We start from the raw sequence: 12993 nt of genomic DNA on the forward strand, positions 1-12993 counted from the left end.
GAATAGACCTTTGCGGATGACAACCTGGGATGTGTTCAGATATACTCAGAGGTCTTGGATTTGTGCAAGGTTTTAATATCTCAGACCAGAAATGCAGGCAGAAACCTATCAAGCCCATGCATCATGAGCCAGTCAGGCCTTGTTTCATGAAAACAAAGGAAAATCCAGTGAATTATTCAGAACAATCAAGAGTGAATGAAGGCTGGGTGAGGCTTTGCTGGGTGTGTGGTTGCAAAACTTTGATAGATTTGGTTTCCTCTCCTGTAGAATGAAGATAAATGACAACAACCTGGCAGAAATGTGACCAGGGAAGCTGTAGCCCAAGCTAGTGTCTTAACACCAGTCACTTAACTCATGAACACCTGAGCACTGGGCAGGCTTGAGGGAGTAAGCAAAAGTGGTTGAATCTGAGTTTCTAGCCTGGGGATGTTTCGGTGAAGCATATATATTTGGGACAGGAAGAAAAAACGAGCAGGAAAGATGGTGGGGTTGTATCCACCAAGGGGCTGGGCTGACTTGTTTTGGTCAGAGTTAACCGTCTTTGTGTTTCTCAGTGGAATGAAATGTTTTCCAAATTTGGACAAGGCTGAGTAGCCAATGGGCTGCTGCAGTGAGTCCTCTGCAAATGAGCTCAAGCAAAGTTTATTGTTTACTGTGTCCTGGGCACGTGAGCAGGGCACACAGTGCCTCCCTTTGTGGATGCCACAGACATTCCACAGAAGAACCAATGTCAGAGCTGTGCTGGAGGACAGGGTGCCAGTAAAACTCCAACAAGTACGTGTATGGGGCACGTATGGGGCTGAGCAGGTGGGCTAGGGTTCCTCTGGGGAAGGTCACATTAGGCAAGAATGAGACGTTAAGGGGTTTGGGGGATGAGAAAGAGAGAGAGAGAGAATGAGAGAGCAAGATCATACAATGACTTGTGAGAAGGCCCAAGGCTTCGGAACGGAGGAAGTCACTGGAGGAACTAACTCAGGCCAGTGAGGGACAACTGGCAGAGTGATGGAAAGAGGTCGGAGAGGAAGCTGTGCCCTGGGAATCACAGACAAGAGGTTTTTAGGGGGATCCCTTGAACAGATAAGGCAGATCTGACTTGAGAGGATCATGACCTTGGAAGGAAAATGAACTTGAGGAGGTCAGGCTGGAGGTGGGCAGGGGACACTCATGGGGAAGCAGGGACACCCTGCTTGGGCCAGGGGAGAAATGGGGGTGGCCAGGAACTAGGTACTGGCCACAGATATGGATTTGAGAAAAGTCTTGAACATTTCTGGTGCATTGGAGGTAGACTGGGTGGGAACATGGACTGTGTAGTGGAATGACCCTCCAGTTTCTGGCAGATGTAACTGAGTGAACCAAGGTGTCCTGCTGAGATGGGAACATACAGGTAGGGAGGGGCTGGAGGAAGCCCCAGTGCTCCAGGGTTTTCCTTCAGAGACCATAACATCCATCTTTCCTAGGGCACACTGCAGCCTGGCAGGGAGGGGACTGAATGGTGTATCCAGGCCATGCATACTTGTAAAATACTAACAAGCCACAGGGTGCTGCCCATTCAGCTTGGGCAGGGCCAGAGTCCTGGAACTGGTCCTGGAAGCTCCTGATGCCCAGTAGTAACCTCTCTGTTGCCACACCTATGTGGTCTCCGGGTGAAGAAAAGCAAAGCAGCTACACCAGGGGCTTTTCAAAGACTCTTGCCTGTTGGTATTCACCAACTGTCATGAGTAGTCTCAGTAGTGAACAGCCATGCATAGGGCTAGGTATTAGTCTTGGCTGTGCCATACACACTCTCTGCTTATGGTTTAGAAGTTAGCCAACCTGGAGAGTAGCAGTTGTTCATCATACTAATGCTGAGTCTGTACCTCTGTGTGACTCCCTGCAGGGTGGGTCACTGTACCTGGACCTGCCCTGTTTCTGTGGCTCTGATCACGTTGCTTCCTTACTGATAACTGGGGTACACCATCCAGAGGGCAGGGCAGAGTCTGCTGGGATTGTTTTTTGTAAGCTTTCACTTTCAAATGGTGCAGGAGACAGAGAAGGGTCGATTCTCCTGTTTGGGAGTGCTCTCTGGGGGCCCAGGACCCTGTTTGGGCTCAGACTCCTGTAACCTGTTCAGGTTCTGCTTCCCCACTCATCTGGGAACCACCTGCCTCTCAGGCAAGAAGACCCTATGGCACCCAACGTTGGAATTGGAAGCAGGTTTTGGGGCTCAGAGCAGCTAACTGCAAGTGCAATCTCTGAGAGCAGATTTGGGGTCTGCTGAGATCTCACACTACTGAGTTAGAGACATTCCAGAAGTCTCAGCTTTCTAAGCAGGTAAGTTGGTTCTGAAGATGCTTTTGGCCAATAAAAGGAAAGGTGGGAGCAGCTGGCTTTGAGGAAGTGGCTGAGCTTGTGGTGAGGGTGGTGGTGCTGGGTAATAATGAGGCTCTGAGAAGACCCAGGACAAATACAGTGATGCCTGCACTTCATTCACTTACTGACATTTGTGTAGCACTACATCCCTGCATGTTGGGGTGAGATCCTGTTACTATCCCCATTTGACATTGAGGAAACTGAGGCAGAACAGGTCAATAAACTAGCCTAAGCTGGTTGCCTAGAGAGTGGCTGAATCTGGAGAAGTCAGCAGTCACCTCCGGAATCTGTTCTTCTCAGTACTATTTGCTGCCGGATCCCCACTCCACCCAGCAGTAGGTGGTTTGAAGCCCTTTTTTGTCTGACCAGGATGCATTTTATCGTTTCTGTGCTCTCTCTCTCCTGGGATCCTCTTTTTTTTTTTTTTTTTTTTTTTTTTTTAGTAGGCTTCACACCCTGTGCCAACGTGGGGCTTGAACTCATGACTTGTGATCAAGACCTGAGCTGCAATTAAGGGTCAGATATTTAACCGACTAAGCTACCCAGGCAGCCTCCTCCTGGATTCCTTTGTCCTGAGGCAGAAACTCCTCAGAGTTATAGAGGATGAGGATCAACTTTTCATAGGGAATTGATGGAGCCCTCTATTGGGAGTAAGGCCAGGTCCTTTGTCCTGAGCAACAACATGTGGGGGGAGGTGAGAGCTGAAATTTGGGTGAACTCAATAAGCAAAGGGCTTCAATACAGGATGCGTGTGGTGAGAACCACAATGTCCTTGAGGAAGATGTCGTCTGACTCTCATGCTTCTGAGTGGTTCCCTGGTCATAATTAGGGGGCAGCAGAAGAACAGCACACAGGACCTGGCGGGTCCTTCATGGGCAGGGGCCTGAGTCTGGGCCCGTGTCCCTGGGCATCTCTGGTGGTCTGCGACTCATACAGACTTGGAGGAGGCCCTGTGCTAAGGCAGGAGGGTTCTGGTCCTATGAGCAGAGCAGTCTGCGAAAGCTTTCCGAGGGACTGGGAGGGCTTTCTTGGTACCAGGCTTGTGGGGGCCCCCAGCCCCATCAGCATAATGAGTCTTCTTGTTCTGGGGATTATTATCAGTCTTGAGCCCTTCTGTGTGTTCTGAGGCCCAGAGCTGTGGGCTGGCTCTCCTCATCTCTGTAGGTGTTCTCCTGCCTCCTGCCCTGTGTCTCCCCAGCCCTGAGGAAATGGACGATTGCTGCAGAGGCTCTTTGCTCTCCCCTCTCACCTCCCTGCTTCTCTTCTTCCAGTTGCCTGCTGGGGGGTCTGCAGGTAAGTGTGTCCTCATTCCCCTTCCTGCATCTCCCATGGGTGTGTGAGAGCCTCTGGGAGCCCTCCTGTGTCTCCATCAGGACATGGTAATTGGTGGAGGCCCTGGCTGTAGGAAAGGTCTGGTGATCCCCCAGCCGCTAGTTATAATTAAACATTTAAGAAGAGTCCCAGAACCAAATGCAACCTGGTGCAGCCACCCTAGAAGACAGTATGGAGGTTCCTCGAAACATTAACAGTAAAACCACCCGACAACTCAACAGTTGCACTGCTAGGTATTTATCCAAAGGAAACAAAGTGCTTATTAAAGGGGCACATGCACCCCAATGTTTATAATAGCACTATCAAGAATAGCCAAAGTATTGGAAAGAGCCCAAATGTCCATTGACTGATTAATGGATAAATAAGAAGCAGTATAGACGTACAATGGAATACTACTCGGTGAGCAAAAAGAATGAAATCTTGCCATTTGCAACAATGTGGATGGAAACTGAGGGTGTTATGCTAAGCGAGATGAGTCAGAGAGAGATGAATACCATATGATTTCACTCATCTGTAGAATTTAAGAAACAAAACAGCGGAGGGAAAGGAAAAGTAAGATAAAAACAGAGAGGGAGGCAAACCATTAGAGACTCTTAAATACAGAGAACAAACTGAGGACTGCTAGAGGAGAGGCGGGTAGGGGATGGGCTAAATGTGTGATGGGCATTAAGGAGGGCACTTGTTGGGATGAGCACTGGGTGTCATATACAAGTGATGAATCACTGGGTCCTACACTTGAAACCAATACTACACTGTATGTTAACTAATTTGAATGTAAATAAAATAAATTTTTTAAAAAAGGTAAAAGTCCCAGGACCATAAAATAAGGAAGGGGACCAAGACAGTTGTCTAATGAGGAGTTTATGTCTTACAAAGTAAAAAAAAATGTGAATTTCACTATGAAAAGTGTGAAAATAAATTTCTTTTATTTTTTGTTTGCTGGCTCTATTGGTATCTAAGTAGTTATTCGGTTATTAATTCATTACATTCCATAAATATTTACAGGATATGAAGTTTGTGTAAGGTGCTGATCTATGTACAAACCAGAGTCCCTGTCTCCACAGAGCTTACGTTCTGACAGGAGACAGCGAGTACTAACTACCTCCACTCCATGGAATCTATGTCTGTTAGAGGAGTGGACAGTATGGGAGAAGGAAGTAGAGCAAGGTGGGCAGTCAGCAGTGCAGGAGGGTGTGTGGGCGGGCAGCAGTGCTCCATAAGGTGGTCGGTGTAGGCAGTGAGATGGGAATGAACATGTGGAGTACCATCCTGTCCAGATCGCCAAGGAAAGAGGGTCCAGAGTGGGGAGCAGCCAGAGCAAAGCAGGCAGTGTGCCTGGGTGTTGAAGGAGCAGAGGAGGCACGTGTTGGGTGGAACAGAGTGAGCAAGAAAGAGAAACAAGAGTTGGATGTCAGAGAGCACTGAGGGATCATCCTTATTGGGCTTGCAGGTCACTTCGGGAACCAGAGAGGCATTGGAGGGCTTGGATAGAAAGGGGACATGGTTTTACTTGCAGGTTAAAAGGGTCACACAAATGGGGCCGGGAAGAGGATAGTCCCAGGGACACTAGTCACTGTCATTCCTCAGGTGAGACAGATAGTGACTCAGCCAAAGTCGAGTAGCACAGGAGATGAGAAGTCACTCTTTGGAGATCCAACAGGGTTCTTTCTGCAGAAGTGTCATGTCATGACGTGTCCACCACGTCTCAGAAGACCAAGGCCTGTGAAAAGTGGTGGTGATTTGGGTGCTTGTGTGATGGAGTGAGGGCAGGTTTTAATGGAAATAACTGTGGGCTGTAGTTTTTAATGCACACGTAATTCAGCAGAGGAGAAACACATGGGCAGAAATAATAAACTTCAACCAGTTTTCAGTCCTGTTCTAAGAGGAGCCAAGCTGGAGCTGTGATCTCAGAGTATGGTCCCTGGAACATCAGTCTCAGCATCCCTGGGAACCCCTTAGCAATGTGCATCGTTGGATCCACCCCAGATGTACTGAGCCAGAAGCTCTGGGGGTGGAGCCCAGCTGTCAGTGTTTTACAAGCCTTCCTGGTGATTGTAATGCTTGTGGAAGGTTAGAACCCCTGAGTTAGAGAGTCCTTCATGGAGGGCTGGAAACCAGGAACACAGGCTGCTGAGGGAGTCTCTTTGATATCATTTCCGGGTTTCAAAGGTGTGGTAAGATGATCTTGTCCCAATTCAGAGTGGTCACAGCTCAGTCTGTCAGGTCAGAGCCTCCCACCTGCTACTCACCCCTGCCTGCCTGGGTCCCCCACCTGACAGTATGTGTTCCATGCCTCCCTACCTGTGTCTCTCCACTTTCTCACTCCTGTGTCTGTGTCCACAGAGGAGTTTGTGGTGATTGGCCCCTCGGACCCTATCGTGGCAGTGCTGGGTGGGAACGTCACGCTGCCCTGTCATGTGTCCCCAGCCATGGATGTGGAAAACATGGAGCTGCGGTGGTTCCGCTCCAAGTTCTCAGAAGCAGTGTTCATCTATGAAAACCAGCAGGAACAGAAAGAAGAGCAGCTGGCTCAGTACACAGGGCGGACCTCGCTGGTGAAGGACTTCCTCAGCCAGGGGGAGGCCACTGTGCGTATCCACAAGGTCCAGGCTTCCGACAACGGGCTGTATACCTGCTTCTTCAGAAAGGGAAGTTTCTATGAAGAGGCCAGTTTGGAGCTGATGGTGGCAGGTGAGTGGTTGATCTATATTTAGTGTCCTGAGTGTTGGAGTTGGGAGCGACCTCAGGGGCCAAGTGAATCAGTCCCCTCATTTTAGAAATGAAGAAAGGAGTGATTTTCACTTATTGCTTAGTTCAATAGGAATCCTTATAATTCTTTTTTTTATTTTTTAATGTTTATTTATTTATTTATTATATAATTTATTGTCTAATTGGTTTCCATACAACACCCAGTGCTCATCCCAACAGGTGCCCTCCTCAATGCCCATCACTCACTTAATTCTTTTTTTTTGTTGTTAGAAACATCATCAGTTTATTTCTTTTTTTAAATGTTTATTTATTTTTGAGAGAGAAAGAGACAGAATGCGAGTGGGTTGGGGCAGAGAGAGAGGGAGACACAGAATCTGAAGCAGGCTCCAGGCTCTGAGCTGTCAGCAAAGAGCCCGACACGGGGCTCCAACTCACGAGCTGCGAGATCATGACGTGACCTGAAGTCAGACGCTCAACCGACTGAGCCACCCAGGTGCCCCAATCATCAGTTTATTTTTAAGTTTTCTTTCATAAAAGAAAGTATTACGACTCGAGTATAATATCACATTTTTGTTAAATTGATGAAAAGTAAATCAGAAATATTTCTTTTGATTTACAACTCTGTCATCAATGCATGCAAGTTCATGAGTACATTCTTTTAAAATTTTTCCTCTAAGGACTGGCTAATTATCTGTTACTCAACACCCCTTGCCCCCATTTTTGCATTAATTTGTCTGTCCTAACAATATACCAGTATCTTTTTTTCCCCACACTGAACTTTATTTATTTATGTATTTAATTATTTTTTTAATTTTTAAAAATTTACATCCAAATTAGTTAGCATATAGTACAACAATGATTTCAGGAGTAGATTCTTTAGTGCCTCTTACGCATTTAGCCCATCCCCCTCCCTCAACCCTTCCAGTAACCCTCAGTTTGTTCTCCATGTTTATGAGTCTCTTCTGTTTTGTCCCCCTCCCTGTTTTTATATTATTTTTGTTTCCCTTCCTTTATGTTCATCTGTTTTGTCTCTTAAAATCCTCATATGAGTGAAGTCATATGATTTTTGTCTTTCTCTGACTAATTTCACTTAGCATAATACCCTCCAGTTCCATCCACGTAGTTGCAAATGGCAAGATTTCATTCTTTTTGATTGCCGAGTAATACTCTATTGTATATATATACCACCTCTTTTTTATCCATTCATCCATCGATGAACAGTTGGGCTCTTTCCATACTTTGGCTAATGTTGTAAGTGCTGCTATAAACATGGGGGTGCATGTGTCCCTTTGAAACAGCACAACTGTATCCCTTGGATAAATGCCTAGTAGTTCAATTGCTGGGTCGTAAGGTAGTTCTATTTGTAGTTTTTTTGAGGAACCTTCATAGTATTTTCCAGAGTGGCTGCACCAGCTTGCATTCCCAGCCCACTTAATTCTTTATACCCTTTTGAGATATATAGAATCCCTACTAAGTGCCAGGTCCCCTTCTGGGCACCTGAATACATCAGTGAACCAAATAGAGATCCCTGTCCTGCAGAGTTTATGTTAAAGACAGTAACTAGACAGACAGATGGGTTATAGAGGATGTTAGATGGTGGTGAGTAGAGACTTAGCTAAGTGGGTATCTGGGGGTGAGAGTTCCAAGCAGAAGAATACTCATGTGAAACAACCAAGGTTAGAGTGTGGCTGGTGTGTCTGGGCAGACAAGGAAGCCATGTGGTTGGTGAGACAGGTGGATGGGAGGTTGGTGAGAAGTGACAATCCTGGTCCACGGGCAGAGAGAAGGGATTGATCTTGAACAGTGCATGAGGAGTACACACTTGAGCAGGTACTTGAGTGAATCCAGAAAGTGTTCCAAAGAGCCCTGGTGGTTGATGAAGGGCACAGAGAGCATGGTGATTGTGGTTATGAGCAGTTCAACAGCTAACCAAATAGTCCTGGGGCTGGAGTGGCCCGGGTGGGAGAACTTGGGAAGAAGTGGTGAGGGGTTTTGAGGTTAGGGGCGATGCCAGACCATAGAAGGCTTTGTGTGGTGTATTACAGAGTTGGGAAGAAGAGCTGAGGAAATTTTAAACAGAGCAGTGAAGGGAGGTGTTTTTGGGAGGAGGTTTGCTTTGACAGCTGTGAGAGAGGGTACATAGAAGGTGAGCAAGACTGGAGAAAGACATGTAGTTACAGGGTGGGGACGATGGTTCCCTGAATTGATGTCAGAGCAGTGGGGTGGGAGAAGAGAAGGGGTTCCAGTGTCAGAGATGTTTGGAAAGTAGACCCAACTGAGTGGGTGGATTTGGGGAAGCAAAGAGTTTGGGGGTTGGAGAGAAGGGACTGGAGACTCCCAAGGTTTTTTTTTTGTTTTGTTTTGTTTTAATTGTTGTTTGTTTGCATGTTTTTTGGCAATTTGTTGTTTAGTAGTAGTATTTAGAAGTATTGCTATTTTGTGTTAGTTGTTGATTGCTGTCATAATGCTGTGCAACACAGACAGAAATCTCAGTTGCACATAGTAACAACCTTTTATTTACTGTTGAGCATTAGGGGAGTTCAGCTCACCTGAGCTGTGTTTGACAAATCTTAATGGTGCTTACTCATACATCTTAAGTGTAGGGGAAATATAATTAAACACAAAGTCTCCGAATCCAGAAATCGTCTTCACAAAGGTAGTAGGGAAAGAAAACATTTTTATTATGTTTATTATTATTATTTCATTAGCATTAACCAGTAAGTGATGTGCATCCCAGAGAATCTACCAAGGGGTTGCAAAGACAGAAGAAATCTCACCTTTTTACATAGCCATGCAGACGCAACTTGTTACATACATGTTCTCTGGATAGACAGTTACTAGCCCTCAAGTAAATGGACTTGACAGTATCATTTGTCATGGGCAGCACACCCTAAATGTACTTGGTAATTGGGGCGACCATCTATGTTAGCTGATTGGCTTTATCCCAAGGAAAAACAAATTCCCCAATCTTAAAAGTTAAAAAAAAAGCTTTTTATTTTTTAAAATTTTTTTTTTCAACGTTTTATTTTATTTTTGGGACAGAGGGAGACAGAGCATGAACGGGGGAGGGGCAGAGAGAGAGGGAGACACAGAATCAGAAACAGGCTCCAGGCTCCGAGCCATCAGCCCAGAGCCTGATGCGGGGCTCGAACTCACGGACCGCGAGATGGTGACCTGGCTGAAGTCGGATGCTTAACCGACTGCGCCACCCAGGCGCCCCCCAAAAAAAAAGCTTTTTAAATTCCAGTGTAGTTAACATGTAGTTTTATATAGTGGCTCAATACAGTGCAATATAGTGGTTCAACACTTCCTCCTGTTACTCAGTAGAGATTTCAACAGAAACTTGTCAGGCCAGGAGGGAGTGGCAGGATATATTCAGAGTACCTAAAGGAAAAAACATGCAGCAAGGCTGTCATTCAGAATGGAAGGAAAGATGAAGAGTTTTCCAGACAAATAAAAGTTAAAACAGTTTGTTTTTACCGCTTCTCCCATCTTTATGACAGGAAGTGGCTTTGCACTTGGGCCCTGGTCCCCAATGAGGTTAGGCTCCTACACTCCCCCAGTAACTGGGAGAGAGGGGTGCTGTCCACCTTGGTGTTAACAGTGCAGAAAGAGGGCTCCCAAGGTCTTGAGAAACACATTCCTGGATCACAACCCTGACAAAAGGCCTATGTAGTTTTCGCAGATGACGTATATACATTTCAAAGAGGAGAGAAAGCCCCCACAATCACAAATTTCCTCAAGTAAATGGCATAAGAAAAGGATGGGAAGGGACCTTACTTTCAACAGGGACAAGAAGCCTCTCCCTTTTAATATATTTTGTCCTGACAGTCGACCTTGACTGGGTTTACTCACACGGGTGAAGTTCATTGGGCTGTTGGCTGATCTAGGACAGCTTTAGCTGGAAGGACTGCTCTAGCCCAAGCATGTCCTTCCTGTGGCAGAGGGCAAGGCAATGGCACAAGTACTTTCCAACTCTGCTGGAGTCACATTCCCTGAACTCTCAGTGGCCCAGATAAGTCCCATGATGGAACCCGGAAGCAGAGTGTGAAGGCGTTAAATATATGCCTTCATAGGCAGAAGGTGAGCTGGATGTGAAACAGGCTTAAGGATTGGGAATATTTTCATCATCAGCCTATCACAGAGAAGCCAAATATGAATCAGTTCAGGGTTTGAGTTTGAAGCATCTGTGAGGAATCCTGGCAGAGCTAACATGTGGATATTAGCAGGGGGAGCTCAGGAAGTAGGTAAGGTTGTCAAGGATGGAAATGATTTACCACAGGGCAGTGAGTGTGCTAGCCGATGCCCTGGAGAGTGTGTGAGCTGAGAAGAGCAGAGAAGGATAGAACTTGGGATGAAATTCCTTTGTGTTACTCTGGGTGATGGACTTCCCAGCTTCATGGATGGGAGAAGAGCCCTGCCCTCTGCAGGTCCCCATGCTCCTTCCTTCTGTTCCCTGTGGCAGGACCCCTGCTCTAATCCTTGCAGAGACCACTCCCCAGGGAGCCCTGGAATGCAATGCTACACCAGAGTTGTGCAGAGGAAGGCTCTGCTGGCATCCCTGGATTCTGGAAGGCCTCCTTGAGCTCTCCAGCTTCTCTCTCACAGGTGTGGGCTCTGTCCCTCAAGTGCACATCACAGGGCCAGAGGAGGATGGGGTCCGAGTGGTGTGCACGGCCTCGGGATGGTTCCCAAAGCCCCAGATACAGTGGAGAGCTGCTAATGGGGAAAAGTTCCTGACATTCTCTGAGACCCATGCCCAAGACACTGAAGGGCTGTTCAGCGTGGAGTCTGCTCTGGTGGTGAGGGACAGCTCTTCAGGGAACATGACCTGCTCAGTCCTCAACCCCGTCCTGGACCAGAAGAAGGCGATGGCCATTTTCATCCCAGGTCAGCACTACTTCACATTCCCAGCAGGGCCAGAGGGAGTGGCCTAGGGTTTCTGTGAGTTTGGGCTGGGCTGCTCTGGTCTGTGCCGCTGATGGGGTCCCTGGCTGGCCACAGAGCCCTTCTTCCCCCAGGCCTCTCCCTGGAAGCCAGCTTTCATAGTGAGCCTCGTGGTGCTGATGCTCTCACTCCTTGGGGCTGCCTATTACATCAAGACAGAACATACTGTAAAGAGGCAGGAGATGCAGGAATGGGAGAGACTGCGCAGGGGCAAGGAGGAGGCCCGGCGGACAAAGGAGGAGGCATTGAAGGCCAGAGGTAAGGCAGGTCAGGAGCCAAGGCAGGCAAGTGTGGAAGGTGGTGCAGAGGACAAGCTGACAGCAAGGGGCTTGGCTGGAAGCAGGTGGCTGAACAGGTCCAGAGAGGACAGCTGGAGCTGTGGAGGCGGGTCTGGAGTTAGATCTTCAGGATACCGAGAAGTCCTTTTATGGGTTCTTTAGGTGCAGTATTTCCTTTCTTAAGGATGGGAGTTCAGACTTATTTTTCACTCTCTTTCAGATGAACTCCAAGAAGATCTCGGTAAATTCTGTTCTTTCCCCAGAAGTTCCTGAGTCCCCAGTCACTCTGGTTATTAGCTCACCAGTTTCCTGTGTTGTCTTTCAGGCAGGAGGAAATCCATTTACCTGGGTGGTGAGTGACTCTCCAGTTGTCTTTGGGTCTCCTGTCCTACCTAAGCTAAGGTGTCCCTTCTCCTTGTTTCAGGCACAGACATATGGACCCTTCCCTGGGACAGAAGTGGAAGCTGGTGGGGGGCAGGACCCTGCTCCATGGACTTTCCCTATCTGGGGTGCTATTTCCCACCCAGTGCTTGGGAACCTGGGGTGATGGTGGTCCCTGGAGTCTGTCACGCATCTTGGGTTTATTCCAGTGCCCATCTTCCCACCATCTTGCTAACTTTTTAGCCTTCAATGCAACTAGTTCTCATTCAAACTGGATGCTCTGAGATTTTGGTAAAGAAGCCATGTAAATAAATGGGGTCATTAAGTTTAGGAGTGTGTCCCCTCCATATAACACCATCCAGGGAGAGTCTTTTCTCTCCAGTTCCTGGAGGTGCTGGTCACAAAGTGATGGGTAGAGGACTGGGCAGACCATGGGTGGGAATGTGGTGGGGTTAGCTGTCAATGCTCCAGAACAGTGATGTGTTTTCTGAGAAAGTTTGGCCCTTTTTACCCCAGATCCCACCTAATCCCTGTCCTTAATTCATGTCCCCTTTTGTGTTCTTTCCCAAATATCTCTTTGCTGGAAAACATTGGATGTAATAATGATTTCTGTTTATAATTATGGAGTAATTTATATTTTTCCCTAAAATATTTTCATAGAAGCAAAACTGAATGGAGATAGAATAAGAATATTTGAGGTTTTTAAGGCACAGGATACTAAATGGCTTTGCAAAAGGTCACACAGCTGCAGCAGGCTGGGGTGGAACTCAGCCTGCAATTCAGGCTTCCTGACCTGTGATCCAGGGAATTTCCCCCAATACCCTGTTGTCTGCACATTGCAGGAGGATATCTCCTCTCCAGCCTCCCTACTCTGTTGGGAGTGTCACCTGTAGTACAGAGAGGAGGCCAGGCCAGTAGATCAATGCTAAGCATACTTGTTCTGGCTCATATTTCACCAGAGTGTGTCCCTTTTCAGGCTGGAGGAAGGTGCAGTTGT

General features: G+C 47.2%; 1 protein-coding gene and 1 long non-coding RNA gene across 2 annotated transcripts; both read left to right on the top strand.

Moving 5' to 3' along the window:
* The first annotated feature begins 552 nt into the window (after positions 1–552).
* Positions 553–3637, top strand: LOC147580854 (uncharacterized). Its single transcript, XR_015250736.1, has 3 exons — positions 553–774; positions 2111–2310; positions 3514–3637. It is a non-coding gene; the product is annotated as an uncharacterized LOC147580854 (long non-coding RNA).
* A 2005-nt stretch (positions 3638–5642) lies between these two features.
* LOC147580855 (butyrophilin subfamily 2 member A1-like) lies at positions 5643–10869 on the top strand. The gene is made up of 3 exons (XM_086708380.1): positions 5643–5751; positions 6025–6372; positions 10856–10869. The coding sequence occupies exons 1-3, from the start codon at positions 5643–5645 to the stop codon at positions 10867–10869; spliced, it is 471 nt and encodes a 156-aa protein (XP_086564506.1).
* Positions 10870–12993: the final 2124 nt, after the last annotated feature.

This window comes from Puma concolor, chromosome B2, assembly GCF_028749965.1.
Source record: "Puma concolor isolate L17-30 chromosome B2, mPumCon1.1.hap2, whole genome shotgun sequence".
In the NCBI taxonomy this organism is placed as follows: Eukaryota; Metazoa; Chordata; class Mammalia; order Carnivora; family Felidae; genus Puma; species Puma concolor.

Coding starts and splice junctions, on each gene's coding strand:
- LOC147580855 (XM_086708380.1), top strand. CDS start 5,643: ATGTGCATCGTTGGATCCACCCCAGATGTACTGAGCCAGAAGCTCTGG. Junction 5,752..6,024: donor GATTGTAATGCTTGTGGAAG/GTTAGAACCCCT, acceptor CTGTGTCCACAG/AGGAGTTTGTGGTGATTGGC.